This window comes from Notamacropus eugenii, chromosome 4 (assembly GCF_028372415.1).
Source record: "Notamacropus eugenii isolate mMacEug1 chromosome 4, mMacEug1.pri_v2, whole genome shotgun sequence".
NCBI lineage: Eukaryota > Metazoa > Chordata > Mammalia > Diprotodontia > Macropodidae > Notamacropus > Notamacropus eugenii.
In genome coordinates this window covers 36,957,183-36,976,195 of record NC_092875.1, presented here as the reverse complement: position 1 = coordinate 36,976,195, position 19,013 = coordinate 36,957,183, and the positions used below count along the sequence as shown (strand labels likewise).

Here is a 19,013-nt window from a genome sequence, read left to right as displayed (position 1 = left end):
GAAAGGATGAAATCCTAGGTCTAGATGAAACAAGTACATAAATTTGGAGGGTGTGTGTATTTAGCCTACAGAGGGTGTAGCTGTTCTTTTTCAATCCTTAAAAAAATAAAACCCTCTGTGCTGCCTAAGGGGTCTTCAGATGAGGATCTGGGCCCTCAGCACGAGGCCACCTCTGTCTCAGCAACTGAGGCTGAGCCACACATTTAGACACAGGATCCTAGAGCTGGAAAGACCCCTTAAAAATCACAGATTCATCATCTGGCTAAAAGGGGCCAGAGACAATAAGAGCTAGAATTTGAGGAAACTGAGGCAGAGGTGAAGTGACTTACCCAGGGTCCCACAGTTATTAAGTGCCTGAAGCAGGAATGAACTCAGATCTTCTTGCCTCCAGGATCACTCTACCTACCGCACCACCTGGCCTCCTTAAAGGCAAAACTATGACAGGTGAAAGATGAGCAAAGGTTCTCACTTCTGAGAATATCAGTTTATCAAATGATATACATCAACTGCCTGACAAATTGGGACCAGTCAACTTCCTCAGCTTTGGCACTGAACCCCAAATACAGGGGAAGACAGATTTTATCACATGAAAAACAATTAACCAAATAACACCAATTAATTAACAGAAAAAAAACAGGAAAACCAGGAAACAAAATTAGGTCATCCGATTCCTAACTGGAGGAAAAACTGGGGACTTTTCAAGCTGGGAGAGGGAGAGTGAACAAGTATGATCAGAAAAGGAGGGGCAAACTAAAAAAAAGAGAGGTGGAGTCAGAATTTTCTGGAATCAGAAAAGGAAGTGTCCCCTCCCCACTAATGGATTCTGGAAGGGGCCTCAGGGATCAATTAAGGCAACTTTTTCCTTTTTTAGGTCCCTGAGGGCAAGGGTTGTATTGGTAACCCGGGTGTTTAGCACAGTGCCTGGCACACAGTGCCACTTGAAAAAACGTTGCCTGGCTGATGGCACAGCTCGGTCCCTTCTCAAATGACACTGACATTATTCAGGTTTAAATAGTGCGTCAGCCCCGAGGGCAGCAGGGACTGGTTGCTTTTTTGTCTCTGTGTCACCAGGGCCTAACACAGTGCCTGGCTCGGAGTCACTGCTTAATGATTGATTATCCAGGGTCATAAAGGTCACTCGAGTCCTTTGGTTCCCAAATCCAAGGCTCACTCAGCTGCTTTAGCACTTTCTCTAAATGATTCTATTCCATCACAAATGTCGAAAACTATTCATTGTTACCAACTCGCCCACAAAAGCGGAAGAAAGACAATGAACCAGCCACAGTCCCCCACACTAAAAGGAATGCTAAGGCTTCTTCCCAACTCCTTCCCTATTAACTGTAAGACATGAGCAAGTCACTTCATCTGAAAAGTGAAAAGGCTGAACCCGATGTCCTCTCAGCTCCCTTCCCACTGCCAGATCCACAGTCCTGTGACCCAAGGACCATCTCGTCCTCTGTCCCCTCTCCCTTAGGATTCCCCCCTTCTCCCGAGGCCCTGGGAGGCCTTCAGTACCTGGAGCCATTGCTGATGAGGATGCTTTCTCGGATGGTGAGTGTACAGTAGTACCAGACCAGCAAAAAGTTGAACACTTCATCGGTGACTCTAGGGCAGAGAGAAGCAAGTGTGGGGAGGTGAGATGTCTGACCTCCCAGGTGGGGGAGAACATGAGGTGGAAACTTTGAAAGGAACTGGGTGAATGAGATTCTCTCTTTCTCCTTCCTTGGGGAAGGACCAGCAAGTGGCCAGCAAGGTTGTCTCCTGAGTTGGGAAGATGGGCACAAAGTTCTCATGTTTCCCAAGATCACAATGAGTCTGACTCCTTCATTTGACTGATGAGGAAACTGAGGCTCAGAGAGAGGAAGTGACAATATCACAGGACCATTTGGAGCTGGAAGTGACCTCAGAGGCCATCTAACTTGACCTCTTAAGTTTACATATGGGGAAAGTGAAACCTGACCTAAGTCTGAGATGAATGAACCACCGAGGCCGACTCATCCAGCCCCTTCACTCTCCCCACCGTGCTAGCCATCACTACGATATATTAACGAGCATTCACGTAGTACTTTAAAGAATGTTCAGTGTAGAACTCAAATAGAAACGGATCCCTGCTCCCACTCTAGAAAACCATAAAATAGCATTATTTATGCTGTGTTATCTTTTGGATTATTTTGTTAAACTTTTCCCACTTAATTTTAATCTGGTTGGGCTTACACCGGAGAGTTTTGCTGACCTGCATTTAATATCTCTGTTTTATATCTATTGTCCCATTTGGGCTTCACAACAATCCTAAGGTGTATGCTTATTCCCATTTTACAGATGAGGAAATTGAGGCAAACAGGGTTAAGCGACTTGCCCAGGGTCACACAGCTAGCGTCTGAGGCTGGATTTGAACTCAGGACTTCATGACTCCAGGATCAGCACTCTATCTACTGTACCACCTAGCTGTCCCTAGCTCATAGTAGGGGGTTTGAGAAATCTCGATTGATTGATTGACTTTTCCTCTCTGGGCTTCAGCTGACCTTTCTGTAAAAAGAGGAGGATGAACTAGCAGACCTCTGAGGTTCCTTCCAGCCTCCTTTCTATAACAGGGAAAGCAATTGGCCCAGCCCAAGGCTAGGGTTGGTGGTGGAGGGAATGACAAGAGTCTTTATTTGGACATGCAGATGGTTAAAACTCTTTACTGAAAGCCCATAATCCAAGGGAAAGACTCTGAATGGTATGAGCCAAATGCCCTGTGGCATTAGAGGGCATCAGTTCTGGGCAGCCCCCAGAAAGTAGAGTTCTCATAGCCAACTGTGCTGGCTGCCAGGGGGTTAACCACTCTCTGAAACAGCACCTCCCGGGAATCCTGGGCCTTGTCCCCCACTCCCCGGCCCAGATATGTGGTTTAGAAAACAAAGATCTAATTTTAACAGCGTCTATCGAGACAGTTCAGGAATTTTGGGAAACTCCAAAGTCTAAGAAGCAGGACAAAAAGACACTTAAGGCTTTCTTCATCACGTTCTCTGCACTGTTCTCTTGCTGCAGAGGGAATAAGGCTTATTTCTTTCTAAGATTACCTCCTCTCTAACCTGTATATATTTTGTTTATATCTATTTATGAATATTTCCTCTCCTTCCCTGCCCTCCTTCCATTAGAATACAAGCATCTTGAAGGCTGGGCTGTTTCATTTTTGTCTTTGTAGTTTCAAAGCCTAGCACAGTGTCTGGCACACAGTAGGAGCTTAATATATGCTTGTTGATTGTTTGATACGAACACCATGTACCCAAATCTGTTAACAGATGGCACTGATAGCCAGGGATTATTAAGAGAACTAAGGAAAATCTGTGTCAAAATATTGGAAAGGTTTTCTGTGATGGATTTATGGAAGCTCACAGATATCACAAGATCACAGGATGGAAAGGCCTGTCAGAGGAGGGTTGAGATGTGTATCAGTGGAGGGCCTGCCTACACAGCAGAGATCCCTTGTACCTGAACATCCCCTTTACAAACATCTCCAACAAAGGGTCAACCATAAATGCATCTGCCTCCTTTTGCTGAAGAGGTAGGAGGTAGAGAGGGGTGGGAGTGGTGTGTGTGTGTGGGGGGGTTCAAGTGTGAAATTCAATGTTGATGTGGCAGCATGGTCCTCTTATTCTCTGGGTCTTCGAGGCAACTCAATCCAGAAAGCATGTATAAAAGGCCTACTATGTGCCAGGCATGAAACGCTGTGTGAGACCCTGGGCAAGACATTAGGGACTGCAGAGCAGATACAGGTCTTCTTTGCTGGAGGAAGTTCCTGACCAGGAAGCACTCTCCCTCAATGAAATTCAAGGTCCAATATCATCCCATGTGCCAGCACTGGCCTAGGCACTGGGGACAAAGACCCCCCCCCCCCCAAAAAAAATCCCAGTTCCTTCCCTAGGGAGCTTACAATCCACCGGTGGGATGCAATATATACAGAATCACCAAGTGATAAATGGTCAACGGATATGAGCAGACAGTTTTCAGAGGAAGAAATCAAAACTATTTACAGTCATATGAAAAAATGCTCTACATCACTATTGGTTAGAGATGCAAATCAAAACAACTCTGAGGTACCACATCACACCTATCAGATTGGCTAACATGACAAAATAGTAAGATCATAAATGTTAGAGAAGATGTGGGAGAGTTGGAACACTAATTCATTGCTGGTGGAGCTGTGAGCTGATCCAACCATTCTAGAGAGCAGTTTGGAAGTATGCCCAAAGGGCTACAAAAATGTACATACCCTTTGACCCAGCAATACCGCTTCTAGGGCTGTACCCCCAAGAGATCATAAAAACAGGAAGGGTCTCACATGTACAAAAATATTTATAGCAGCTCTCTTTGTGGTGGCCAAGAACTGGAAATCGAGGAGATGCCCACCCACTGGGGAATGGCTGGATAAATTATGGTATATGAATGTAATGGAATACTATTGTGCTATAAGAAATGATGAACAGGAAGACTTCAGAGAGGCCTGGAAGGACTTATTGCGGAGTGAAATGAACAGAACCAGGAGAATGTTGTGCACAGCAACAACCACAGTGTGAGAGGAATTTTTCTGGTAGACTTAGTCCTTCACAGCAATACAAGGACCTAAAACATTCCCAATGGACTCGGGGCAAAATGCCTTCCACCTCCAGAGAAAGAACTACGGAACTGGATTGCAGAATGAAGCAGAATATTTTCTCCTGTGTTTTGTTTTCTTTTGGCTTTTCTCATGGTTTCTCTCACTCATTTTAAATTCTTCTATGCAACATGGCCAATCTGAAAATGTGTTTAATAAGAATGTATGTGTAGAACCCACATAAGATTGCATGCTGTTTTGGGGAGGGAGGAGAAGAGAGGGGGAGAAAAATCTAAGACTTACAGAAGTGATTGTAGAAAACTGAAAACAAATTAATAAAAAAAATCGCAAAACAAACAAACAAAAACACATACAGAGAGAAGTAGAAATATGATCCTAGGAGGAGGCAGAGGGTTCCAAGAGCTATGTGGAAGGAGGAGTAGGGCACGGAGAATGGAAACACTGGATGGGAAGTCAAATGAAGACCCGGATTCGAATCCTACTCCAGTCACACATACTAGCTATGTGATACTGGCCTGGTTATTTCACCCTTGTTCTGGGACATCCAGGAACTCAGTTTCTTTATCTGTAAGATGAGGGAGTTGGCAACACAATTTTTATTTTCTAAATCCATGAACCCTCCAAGTATCCATGTAGGCCCCAAACCCTGGAGCAGAGCTGGTCGCAAGGCTAGAGATGAGTAATTATTGGGTGGATTAAATTGGGATGGGCAACTAGGTCTGAAACCCATGCAAGAAACACGGAAGCCCCATCTGGGCCCCACCCACCCACATCCCAGATCACACCCCTTGGCACTGCCTTGTCTGGTCTACTATGAGATGGCTGAAAAGATGGAGGGGCATCCCAGAACGTCCCAGACCAGATCAGGCTTCCCCAACCTTCCAACAGCCTCCTCTCTTCCCACTGCCCTGTCCCAGGCCTCTTACCGGTAATGAAGGAAGAATCTACAGGCTATGGCACCAAGCAAGAAGATAATAGTCAAGTAAAGCTTGAATTTCTCGTATTCATCCTTGTAAGCAAACCTGCAAGAACGGCCCGGCTGGGATTAGAAGATTAGAATCCCTAGCACATGTCATGCTCATCCCTGGTTCCAATCCAGCCTCTCCCCTCCCCTCTGGGCAGCAGCTAGACAGGGCGCTGGCCCAGAAGCTGGGTTCTAGCCCTCACTAGTTGCGTGACCGTAGGGTGGTCATTTCCTCTCCTCATCTGCATCACAGGACCTCAGAGTCCATCTGGCCCAGACTGTGCCTAAATGAGAATCCCTTCTATGACATCTCCAACAAGAGGGTCAACAATAAAATTCACCTGCCTCCTTTTGTCCAAGGGATAGGAGGTGGGGGACTGAAAATCTGCAGTGCTGCTGATACAGCACAGCATGGCCTAGGGGAATTTGACTGGATGCCCAGAAGATCTGGGTTCAAATCCCACCTCAGATACCTTCGTTTTCTTTCACTTGGACATGGGGAGAGGAAAGGGAAGAATAAATACTGAGCCTACTATGTGCCAGGCATTGTGCTAAATGCTTCATTATTTCATATGATCCTCACAACAACCCTGAGAGGTAGACGCTATTACTATTCCCATTTTACAGATGAAGTAACTGAGGTAGAGTGGTGAGGTGACTTGCCCAGGGTTACACAGCTACTAAACCTCTGGGGCTGACGCTGACACCAGGTCTGGTGCTCTATTGGATGTGGCGCCTCCTGCTGGCCTCTAGTCAGCTGAAAAGTTTAAGCCTCAGTGTCCCCCTCTGTAAAAAGGGAGTATTGAACTAGATGTCTTCTAAGGCCCTTTCCAGCGCTAAACCTATAACCCATGTGTCTATTGGTTAATTCTGGTTAACGTTTTTGTCACTGGGGAGTCAGGTGGGGAGGTAGAGGAGAGCAAGAAAAGACTATGACAGGGGTAGGGAACCTGTGACTTTGAGGCCACACATGGCCCTCTAGGCCCTCAAGGGCACACTATGATGTAAAAACAAAAGACATCAATAAAACTTGGTCTAAGGGGTCCTCCTAGGAGCCCCAGTGAGGAGAAAGCTGCTACCTCTCAAAGGCTGTCCCTTCCACTTTGGGAGAGTCATTAGGAAATTTACTAGCAAAAATCTAACCCCAAATCTATCTCTTTACAACTTCTACTTGCAGTCCCTGATTCTGCCCTCTGAGGACAAGCAGGACAAAGCTAATCCTCCCAGCAGGAAACGGCCTTTCAAATACTTGAAGGCTAGAAAGGCCAGCACAATCTCTAAGGTCCCTTGTCAGCTCTAACCTTAGCCCTGGAACATGACATAAAACATCCTGGGACTAGAGAAAAAAAAAAGAGGGGGTAGAGGGGGCACTCAAGGAATGGACGTCCACTCCAACCCTTGCCCCTGGATTAAAGCCTGATGTTAATAACTGGAATCAGTGAAAGGAAGAGCAGAGATGATTACATACTGCACCCCTACTGGTTAAGGACCTGGGACACCTGAGGACAAGGGTCCAGAAGCTCAATCTTTCTTTCCAGTTTCAACACCAATTCCAAGGTCCAATTTCCACAGGACTCAATGTTCTGCCTTTTTGGTCTGCACACACATTTAAAGAGAACCCAGTGGCCTGGAGGATTAACCGTATCATACACAAGGACTTGGGGGTACATTCCATTCAAGGAATGTCTGTCTCCTGGGACTCACGAGGGAAGGCCATGGTCCCCGCTCCACAGTGTAGCAGATAGCCTCTAAAGCAGAAGCAGGAATGTGTGAACCTGTGTTTTTCTCTGCTATAGGGATAGCTGTATTTCAATATAATTGATTTTCTTTTTAATTCTATGCATTTTATTGAATGCATTTAAAAACATCATCCTTAGAATGGATGTGACCATGGGCAAGTCACTTAAACCTCTTGGGGACTCTGGCTTCTCATCTGTAAAATGAGGAAACTGAACTGGATGAGAGGCTTTGCCAGGGGAGCCCTAGGGAGTCCATGACTGCCACAGAAAACGTAAAGGAACTGGACATACTCACTTGGCCTGGTTACTGAGGAGGGTAACGTTGACGTTGCCCAGAACCAGACTGAGATATAGCCTGAAAGAGAAGCATAGTAGATAATCAGTGATGCTCCTTTCAAGGAACAACTCAGGTGTCTCTGTCCACGAGACCTTTCTGGACCACCCCCCATCCCCACCCCCAGGAAAGTCACTGAAATACTTTATGAGAATTCTGCAATTATTTTGTGCCTATTTATTTGTGCCCGTGTTGTGTCTCCCCCCAAATAAAATATAAGCTCCTTGAAATCAGGGATTTTTCAGTTTTGTCTAGCCCAGCTCCCACACATTTGTTTTTCAATCAGATCTATAATTTCTTCATTATAGGAAGTCCCTCTACCGCTGCTGACTGACACAGACTTATTGCATATGGCCAAGTGACTTCCCCAGGATCACATGGCTCGGAGGTTTTTGGAGCAGGGAGCTAAACCCAGGTCCTCCTCACACTGAGGCCAGCTCTCTGTTCACTACACCAGGTTGCTGTGAGGCCATGGGCAGTTCACTTAACCTCTCAGAAGCTCTGGCTCATGGAGATACTCATCAAATGCTACTTGAATGAATGAACACCTAGATACAGTATATAAGTTCCTTGAAAGCAGGCCTATTTCATTTCTGGTTCTGTATCTCCATTGCCTGGAAGATTTCTTTGGTCCAAATCTATGACTTCTCCTGAATAAAGAACTCTTGATGTGGAAACTTGGACCAAAGCAGGCTGGCATCTTGTCTACAACTTTCAGTCTCACTGGGACACTGGCTGACTTGCCCAAAGTCCCGTGGCCAGCATGTGTCAGAGGCTGGATCTGAACCCAGGTCTTCATGACTCCGAGGTTGGTTCTCTAACCATTAAGTCTGGCACAGAGTAAGCCCTTGAGAAATGCTTGTGTAAATGAAATGACTCATCTCTCCTGGAGCAGGACAAAGAAGAGGACAAGAGAGAGACAGAAGGTATAAACCCTGATTTAAAGGGCATATCACATGGAGAAAAGGGCAAAGTGCAGGTACCGGTATGGTACAGAGGACAGGACACTGGACCAGGAATCAGAAAGACCTGGGTGAAACCCCGCTTTTGCTCTGTGACCACAGGCAAAAGATGTCACTGCCTGGGACTTTTTTTCCTGATCTGGAAGACAGGGTTAACCCTACCAGTGGCACTGACCTGACAGGGCTGTTGTGTGAGACTCAAATGAAAGAATGGATGGAAAGTACTCTGGAGGGGAGTGGGGTAGAGGACAGCTCAGGATGATGCAGCCCAGCTGGTCAGACTTCCGACAGAGCTGCTCATGTGCGCCATCGGGCTCCCACATGGATTAGCTCACCCTCCTCCATCTTCTTTTCTCCTTCCAACCCCTACATGTGTGCAAACAGGGCTACTGGCCGCTTCTCAAGCTTGTCATGAATTGATTAGGGCTATCCTCTGTACCTGGAAACTCACAAAGTGGAACACTAAAAAGAGCTCTAGTTCTGAAGTCCAAGGACCTAGGTTCAAATCTCATCTCTGACACTTGTTACCTTGTGTGACCCTGGGCAAGTTACTTCTGCGTAGCCTCAGTTTCTTCCTTTGTAAAGTAAGGTTTGACAAGATGGCCACTGAGGTGACTTTCAGCTCTAAATCTGAGCTTTCTCCAAAGGTCTGACCCTACTCAGGGACAGTATGGTACAGAGGACCTGGGTTCCATTCCTGATTGCTACTTACTGCCTGTGGGACCATGGGTAAGTCACTTAAACCTCTTGGGGCCTTGGGCTTTCTCATCTGTAGAATGAGGAAATTGGACTGGATTGAGATCCGAGGTCTCTTGGCTCTAAATTCTATGATTCTCCTCCTTGAATACCTTCCCTCATCACCCCTCCAGCCATCAAGGATTGCCCCCAAACACCACGCCCCCAGCTCTCTCAGGACAATCTCTGCTTGGTACCAGTTCTATAGTGGCTCGATTATTTGTGCCTCCCAGCTGAATTAGAAGGCTCTTTGAGAGCAGAAACTATTCTGTTTCTACCTCTGTAACTTCAGCACCTAACACAGTGCCAGGCACAAATGTTCCAAAAAAATACTTATAGAACAAATGCTGTCCCTCTGGGAAGGCAGGGGCTATTTAATTGTGGCCTTTGTATTCTCAGGACATTGCACACAGCAGGTACTTAATAAATGTTTCTTTAATTGAATATACATGATGCTTGTTTTTCCCAAAATCCTAACTTTCTGGGGGAGCCCTGTACATGAACACACAGACACTACTGAAGAAAGCTAGAGTATTATTATGCAAAACACTTGCGAAAACAGTGAGTGCATAAAGTTGCTTGGACAGGTGTGCATGGCTAAAAATGGAAGGGCCTAGAGATGTAAACTGTATCTTCAAAATACAGAAAATGCTGGGAGGGACCTTAGAACAAGGAATGTCAGAGCTGGGGCGGGGCACGGGGCCTTAGAAGAGGGAATGTCAGGAGTGAGAAGGGTTTTAGAACAGATGTCAGGGCTGGGAGAAGCCTTAGAACAGGGAATGTAAGAGCTGAGAGGGGCCTTAGAACAAAGAATGTCAGAGCTGGGGCGGGGCGGGGGGCCTTAGAACAAGGAATATCAGAGCTGGGAGGGGCCTTAGAAGACAGAATATCAGGGCTGGGACAGACCTTAGAGATCATTTAGTCCAAACCCTTCATTTTCCAAATGGGGAAACTGAGGCACAGAAAGTTAATTTCCCAGGGTCACAAGCTGGTTATTAGAGAGCAAAGACTAGGACTCAAGACATCTGCCTCCCCTTACAGCCATCAACTGTTTGTTATTGCCACTAGAGTTATAAAGTCAATTGTTTTAAAAATCACGCACATGTATACCTTTACTAAAGCATTTAAGACAATCAGGACAATATAAGTGGGCTGAGCTGACTCAGAACCTGGCCAGGCCAAGGAGTGCCCCTGCCTCCTTTTATGGCAAAAGTGACATCTCAGTTCATGAGGAACAGGATATCAAGGTTGAATACCTGCCCTTACTAGTCCTGGGAGCTTCCTAATGGTACCTTCCTAAAGCACAAGGCTAAAGATGTTATTCTCCTGGTCAGAAGCCTCAAATAGCTCCCTATTACCTCTAGAATAAAATACAAACTCCTCAGCTTGGCACTTAAAGCCTTTTATGTTTCCTAACTCCACCTATTGTAGCTGCTAAGGGACAGACCTGACCCTTCTTAACCAATTAAGCAATAAGTATTTCTAAGAGTATTTCTCAGTATTTCTATCTACAAGAGGTTATACTAGGCACTAGCCAATGATGGTCCCTGTTCTCAAGGATACCTAAATTTAAGGCAGATACCAAATAAATGCAGTGACTGCAGTGAGGGGGATGGGCAGGCACCAGGAAGACTCTCTTGAATTCGGGGACACTTGAGCTGAGACTTGAAGGTGCTGGGTTGAGAGGGTGGATAACTTAGGGCAGCCCCCTCCCCACTGCTGGAAAAAGAACAGAAAGCTCCTGTCTTAATAATGCAGACACAGGCTTTGCCTCTGTAAAAGGCAACAAAGCGTTTGTGACGGCATAGGTTCAATTCTCCAGGTTGGGGGTGAGGGAGGGGCAGCCTCTGGGAAAACCCAGGGGCAGTCAGTCAAGTCAACAAGCATTTTTTAAGCTTGTGCCAGGCACTATGTTAAGCACTAGGGGGGAATTTAGGCAAATCTAAGACCCACCCAGATAAATGGGAGGTCATCTAAGAAAGGACTCTTTCAGAAGGGGGATCTGAAGCCAAGAAAGCCTCAAGTCGCATACGTGGGGCAGCAAGAAGGCCACTTTGGCTGGGCCAGAGAATTTATGACGGTCAAGATTCGTGATTAGCTGAGACACAAGAGGCCTAGAATGCCTCTCTTTGCTGGCTGGCTCTGCCAAGGACCTCACAAACTTTCTGCCCCACGCAGTTCTGAGAAGGCAGAGAGAGCAATCTGCCCAGGGCCTCCTAACTGGCTAGTCTGTTCATCCTCTCTACTGCAGCACCAGGGCTGGCCAAGTCAATGGAAGCAAGTGGGGGCAACCACCCCCACCCCACCAGGCCCTTGGCCCCTACCCGTTTTTCTTGGGCAGGTAAGCCTCCATGTCAAAGAAGATATTCTGCCTTTCCTTGATGCTGGCACTCATCTGCTGAATGAGGTCGGCCTCTTCACAGTTGGCATGACGCTTACACCTGTTGTTGAGATGAAAAGGGAAAGGGGTGGGAGTGTTGGCTCAGCTAGCTGCCAGCATGTCTAGACACTCCCAGATCTGGGCATGCAAAGGCGTCTCCACCATCCCCCTCATTTTAAGCCTTTAGTCAAGGCTTCTTAACCATGTGATAGAGAATAAAGTGCACTCACTCTGGAATCAGAGGACCTGAGTTCAAATCCTACCTCTGACATCACCCGCATGACCTTGGGTGAGTCACTTCACCAACATGAGCTTCGGTTTCTCCATAAATAAAATGAAAGGGTTGGACTAAGAAAGCCTCTGAGTTCCAACTCTACATCTATGAGCCTTCCTTCTGCCTCAGTTTACCTCCTGCATAGTAGAGACAATCAAACTGACAAGCATTTATCAGGCATTTCCTACAGGACAGGCATTAGCAATACAAAGCAAGAAGGGCACTCAGGGAGACAGTCCCTGGCCTCAAGGAGTTTATGTTCCATTTACAATCAAACTTACCCCATCACACCTCATGGGGATGCCATGTGGATCAACAAGAGGGCAAGTACTTGGGAAGTAAAAGCTCTATAACACTATGTGTGGTCTGGGTGTCCTTTGTTAGCCAAAACTTCCCCCAAAATGGAAGAACAGCTCAGAGGGCACACCCTCCTCCTGAAAGGCTAGCAGCTTGACCTCTACCCTGCATTAGACTGTGAGGTGCTGTGTGAATGTTTCAGGAATTGGTGAATGCAGAACAATGCCTTCACAAACCACCTGTTATCACTTACAAAGACAGAACCTATGCTTACATTAAGAAAGGAGGACAGTGGGGTTATCCACACTCCCCTGACAGAGTCTCCCTCACAACCAAAGGGTATTTGTTTATAAACTGGGGGTCTATAATCTTGTAACTAGGTCTTCAGCCTTCTAAACACTGGAAAACAATGTTTTAAAGGCATTAGGATCAGAGGATCGTAGACTTAGAACTGGAAGAAGTCTTATAGGTCTGTCACTCTATAAAAAGACCCTCATCTCATAGAAGAGGAAACGGAGACTCAGAGAACTGAAGGCACTTGCCCCACGTCACACTGGCAGTAAATAGGAGAGCTGAGATTCAAACCCAAGTCCTCTGACTCCAAATCCAGAGCTCTCCTGTACACAGCCTTCCCTCCCCAATTCCCTCACTCCCAGGAGAGTTAGAACTTTCAAACCAGCTGGAACATAAGTGTGTGGATCCCTTTCGTCTGGGCCCAGAGAAATCTTAGCTTGGTTCAGGTATCTCTGTGTGTGTGTCATATCCCGCACTAGACTGGGTGCTCTCTGAGAGCAGAGCTACAGTCCCACCAGGGCCCAGCCTAGCACTCTGCTTACAGTAGGCATACAATAAATGTGAAGTTGGAGTAACAACAATTGGTACAGGACAAAGCAAGCTGGAGGAGAAGCCGAAGGACCTGAGTTCAAATTCCATTTCTGCCATTTATTAGCTGTGTGACCTTGGGTAACCCCATTCATCTCTCTGGGCTCACTTTCCCCATCTGTAAAATGACAGTCTTTCACCTCTAGATCTAGGATGTTCCTTGAGGGCAGGCCCTGTCTTCTGTCTCTTTTTGTATGGCAGCACTTAGCACAGAGCCTGGCACTTAGCATGCGTTTAAAAAACATTTACTGACGATGACATCCAAGACCATTTTTGCTCCTGTGCCAGCATCAGCATGGGTATCATCAACCCCTGTTTTACAGATGAGAAATTGGAGACTCAGAGGGCAAGGAAGCTGGGGAAGGAACCAGTAAGGAGCGGAGCCCAGGTTGTCTACATTAAGGGCCAGCCCTCTCTACACTGTCCTGTTTCCTGGAAAGCAGGCAAGAGTTAGCATATTTTATTCTCTGAAATTAGTTTAACTGCAAATATCCCCAACCCAGTTTAGGTGTTTGTTTTAGCATTCAATACCCAGCTTTCAGAAGAGACAGGAACTGGACCTGTTATTTCACTAACACAGGGAACTCCCAGATGAGGAAACTCCTTCTACTAATGCAAGTGACTCCTTTCTCTGCACTTCAGTCTCAGACAGTTGTCTGAGAGGGCCCACAGAGAGAGAACAAATGACTTGCCCAGGGTCACACAGCCAACTTGTCAGAGGCAGGACTTTTTAAACCCAGGGGCTTCCTGGTTACGAGGACAGCACTCAATCCACCGTACAGGATTGCCTCTCCTAAGTATTCAACAGATATGGAAAGAGGAAAGGAAGGGAGGAAGAGACAGGGAGAGGGATGAACTAGAGAAAAAAAGGGAAAGATGGAGAAAGGGAGGGAAAGGAGGGGAAGGAAGGAAAATAAGGAAGAACTAGAGAGAGGAAAAGAGAGAGGAAGGAATGAAAAGAAGGGAAGGAAGAAGTAAAACTAGAGAAAGAGAAGAAATCAGGGAGGAAGGGAGAGAGGGAGGGATAAAAAGCACAGAGGAAGGGAGGGAGGGAAAAAAGAAAGGGGAGGTGCAAAGGAGAGAGAAGGGAAAGAAAGTAGGAGCATGTGTGAAAGTCAAAGCGTGACTCAGTTAGCAATGGGGTGCTACTGAGATGTGAGATAAGACAGAGTCAAGCTGCCTCCTGAGTCAGAGGTCCAGCCAAGCCCCCATCCCCACCCTCACCTCTGGAGACTACCCTTGAGGTCTGACAGCCGCTTCTTCTGCTTGCTGATGGAGCTACTACAGGAGGCCTGGAGTGTGGTAAGCTCCTCCAGCTTCTGCTTATACACTTTGTGGGTTTCCTAGAGAGAAGAGAGAGGAAGCTTCAAGAGACAAGACCAATGAAGAAAGGTGGCATCTAAAAACCTCTGGAGTTTCAGGTGGGACTGATACAGAACAGCTCAATATGTCTCGCCTGACGGGGGAAACCATGTTACCAGGACCACCAAGAATGCAGTGCGCTCACAAAGGCTAGGGACAAGAATGGAGGTATTCTAAAGAAGAAATGAAATCCATCAACAACTATGAACACATGTTCTGTATTACTTGTGAGAGGCAGGCTAATTAAAACTATGCAAACTCAGGAAATCAACAAGGAGAACAAAAAATGTTAACAGTCTGTCTTGGCAGGACAGTGGGAAGGCGGGCAGGCTAATACACTGTTGGTGGAGCATGAACTGAGCCAACCATTTTGGGAAATGACGTGGAATTATCTGACAAATGTCATTAAATTATTCATAACTTATTTTCCAAATATCCCTCTGCTTTGCATATACTCTAAGGAGGTAAAAAACTGACAATAAAATCCCAATTGAGCTAAAATATTTAGAACAGGTCTTTTTGTGGTAGCAAAGAACTGGAACTAAGTGGGGACCCCCGGAATGGAGAATGGCTAAGAGATCATATGAATGTATTATTGACAACTGGAAATAGCAAATTGGAGAAATTCAGAAGAATATCTGAGAGATTTGGGATTTGGGATCAGAGAACCTGGGTTCACATCCCACCTCTGCCACCACGGGTAGCAGGACCTGGAGTCAGGAAGAACTGGTTCAAATCCTATCTCAGATGCCTACTAGGTAATATGACCTCTGGCAGGTCACATAACTTTTAACAACCATGGTTCCTCATCTGTAAAATGGGGATAATAAAGGACCTACCTCCTGAGATTTCTGTGAGGATCAAGTGAGAAAACATGTTGTAAAGTGTTTTGCAAATTTTAGGAGCAAAGAGATGACACAGTGGATAGAGCCCTGACCCTGGAGTCAGGGGGACCTGAGTTCAAATCTGACCTCAGACACCTCCTGGCTGTGGGACCCCAGACAAGTCACTTAATCCCAACTGCCTCCAGAAAAGGAAAAGAAAAAGAAGCAGAAGTGGCAGCAGCCAATCTTAAAGTATCCTATGAATGCTAGCTAGCCATTATTACTGTAAATCACAGTAACAATAAACCTGTGTGACCCTGGGCATGTCTCTCTACATCTCAGTTCCTTTATCTGTAAAATTATGGGGTTATACTAGATGGCTTCTAAGGTTTCTTTTTTGGGGAATATTTTATTTTTTATGATGGATTTGTCAGTTGTCGATACGAAGAACACACAGAAGGATTACGCATGAAACCACAAATTCCTGCGACATAGTTTGTTTTTAACAATGTATGTAACAAAATCGCCTTGTTTGCATTTTCCCCCTTTCTGGATGTTTAGTTTTCTGAGATGGTGAGATTGCACACGTGTGCATGTGTGCGTGTAATATGTGTATATGTGTGTGTGTCACTTCCTACTGATTCCAGCCCCCAAGAACTTTCCTTTGCACCAAATAAGCTTTCAGTACGAATAAATCAACACATTTATTGTTGCTCAGTTGTTTCAGTCACGTCTGACTCTTCCTGATCCCAACTGGGATTTTCTTGGCAGAGATACTGGAGTGCTTTGCCATTTCCTTCTCTAGGTCATTTTCCAGATGAGGAAACTGAGGCAAAGAGGGTGAAGTGACTTGCCCATGGTCACACAGCCAGGGAGTGTCTGAGGCCAGATTTGAACTTAGGAAGATGAGTCTTCCTTACTCCAGGTCTGGTACTCTACCCACTATGGCACCCCTAGCACCATCTATGTCTCACTCCTGACCTCAAGTTCTCAGGTCCCCTCTACCTCTACAACTGTAATCACATGACTTATATAACTGATGCAAAGAGGAAAAGGGGAACCAGGGGGCAGTATACGTAGAGAATAACTTCAATCATATAAATCAAGACAGCACCAAAAGATAACAGAACTGATCAAACGATCGAGCCTGGTTCCAGATGACTGAAGTCAAAACACTTTCTTCTGTACTGTGGACTGGCTGTATGATCTTGGACAAGTCACTTACCTTGTCTGGGCCTCAGCTGCACACTAGAACACACGGAGAGTCATCAGTGCAAACTAGAAACTTCAAGAGGGCAGAAAGGACATTGAATCTAAACTCTGCCTCTTCCCCCACAGGGGTCTATCAATCACTCATGAAGCATTTAGTAGCCGCCAAGGGGCCAGATCCTGGGACTGATGCTGACCTAAGGCCACCCTGGGGCAGGCCCATCCTAATGTAGCCCACATGGCTCTGTTTATTGGACTGAATGGGGCTGGGGTACAGAGGGGCAGTGCCACCTGGAAGAAAGGTGACCAGCAAGATGGATAGTGAAAGAATGATTGTTTTTGGCTTGGATTTGTCATGTCCTTGGTTTAGGGGAACATTCTTTAAGAAAATTTCCCTTTCAAAGTGGACTGACAACTGCTAGAATCTTAAACAGTGAACTGCCTGGGACAGTAAGAGGTAAAGTGATAGCAGCAGCGGGCAGTTAGGTGGTGCCATAGTGGATGAAGTGTCAGGCTCCATCTTCCTGAGTTCAAATCTAGCCTCAGACACTTCCTAGCTGTGTGACCCTGGGCAAGTCACTTGACCCTGTTTGCCTTAGTTTCCTCATCTGGAAAATGAGCTGGAGAAGGAAATAACAAACCACTCTAGTATCTCTGCCAAGAAAACCCCAAATGGGGTCACAAAGAGTCAGACACAACTGAAAATGACTGAACAACAACAGTAGAACTGGTAGTAATAGCAGTAGAAGCAACAGCAGCAGCAGCAGTAGTGGTAATAACAGCATTTAAACAGCACTTTACACATCTCATTCAATTCTCATAACCACTCTGGGAGGTAGGTACTAAGATTATTCCTATTTTACAATTGAAGAAGCTGAGGCAGACAGAGGTGAAGTGACCTGCCCCGCTAGTAAGTGTCTGAGGCAGGATTTGAACTCTGGTCTTCCTAACTCCAGGCCCAGGGCTCTAAGCACTGCGCCATCTCATTGCTGTCCTATTATTTCATTGGCACAGGAAGATCCCTTTGAGAAGCCACTTCCTGAGCCAAGTAGATTGATCACCGCTCTACAGTTTCTAGTTTGAATGGCCTGGGGATGCTGAAAGGTGACTGTGATTTGCCCAGAGTCACACAGTCAACAGAATGTGAACCAGAACCAGAGCCCAGGTCTTCCTGTCTCCAGGCCAACTCACTAGCCACACCAACTCTGGAGACATGGACCATGAAACAAAATAAACATGGCGCACCAAAGCAGTAAAGCAGTTACATCAGAACTATCATGGAGAAATACATGGGCTTTTAGGGGGTAAGAGGGAACGTAGGAGGGAGGTCAGAGATTGGAGAAAGGCTGGAGAGAAGCCAAGGCAAGGAGCAAAGCAATCCAACATTCAGGGTTAGAGGGGGTCCTGAGAAGTCATTGAGCCTAACCCTGCTCCCCTCATCTCTCCCCACCCCAATTCTACAGAAGAGAAACTAAAGCTGCCTTGTCTGAGGTCCCATCGCCCAGGGCCAAGACTGGTCTCAAACTCGGTTCCAATCCTAAGGGTTCTCAAGCATTCTCTGTGCTGTTCCTCACTGCTGCCAGCTGTATCTAAAGTGTTGGGGATGAAAACAGCCCAGGTGCCCTGCATCCACAGATGAGCAGAATGTGTTTCAGAGCCCCAAGGGGCAGGAATCAACTGAGAAACAGCATGAGCAGAAACAGACAACTGGGACACCTTCCACAAGGGATCACATCTTTCTGCAGACTCTGGAGAGCACTGGGCATTGGCACCACTTGGCATCATTAAGCATTGAAAATACCTGGGGGCACAGACTAAGCTAGAAGGGATGTTGGAGGTGATCTAGTTCAATCCTCTTATTTTTCAGATGAAGCAACTGAACCCCAGAGAAGAAACGGGACCATAGGGCAAGACAGGACCTTAGAGGCCACTTAGCCCAAGGCCCTCCATTTTACAAATGAGGAAACTGAGTCCAGGTAGGTAACGTGGCTTATCCAAGGCCACTCAGACAAAGTCAGAACTTGAACTTACATCTTCACCATCAAAATCCAGTGATCCTTCCACAATATCATCTTGTCTCCTAACAAACAAGCTCTCTTTCCCTCCACTTCCATGCACAAGGTTTCCAAAGCAGGCTCTCCTCTGGAATAGCCTGGTGAGGCAGGCAGTCTGTCTGTCAATCTTTCCACTTCAGAGGGGGGGAAGGTGAGGCTCAGAAACACAAACCATTTGATGTCGTGAAAATCTAGGGAAGGCAGGACCCCCAATCCTCATCTGCACTGGGAATCCCAGGCTGCCTTTTGGATGTGAAGAACTCTGAACCTCAGAGCTGGGAGAGACCTTGGGATCTGTCCAATCTGACTAAAACAATACCACTGCTATTGTCTTTTAAAAAACAACTGCAGAGCTCATAATCACATCCTCTCCTCAGATCCCCCTGGATGTTGGCCCACA

At 46.3% G+C, this 19,013-nt stretch overlaps 1 protein-coding gene across 4 annotated transcripts in view; it reads right to left on the bottom strand.

Moving 5' to 3' along the window:
* TMEM120B (transmembrane protein 120B) overlaps nt 1-19,013 on the bottom strand; it is a 44,277-nt gene that overhangs the window by 12,938 nt on the left and 12,326 nt on the right. Inside the window, exons 2-6 of one of the 4 annotated variants that reach the window (XM_072600532.1) lie at nt 14,389-14,507; nt 11,656-11,772; nt 7,596-7,655; nt 5,524-5,619; nt 1,516-1,605 (exon numbers count right to left, since the gene is read on the bottom strand). In XM_072600532.1, the coding sequence (XP_072456633.1) occupies nt 1,516-1,605; nt 5,524-5,619; nt 7,596-7,655; nt 11,656-11,772; nt 14,389-14,507 (482 nt within the window). The remainder of the gene's footprint in view (nt 1-1,515; nt 1,606-5,523; nt 5,620-7,595; nt 7,656-11,655; nt 11,773-14,388; nt 14,508-19,013) is intronic. The other 3 variants (XM_072600533.1, XM_072600534.1, XM_072600535.1) reach the window with 3 other exon arrangements.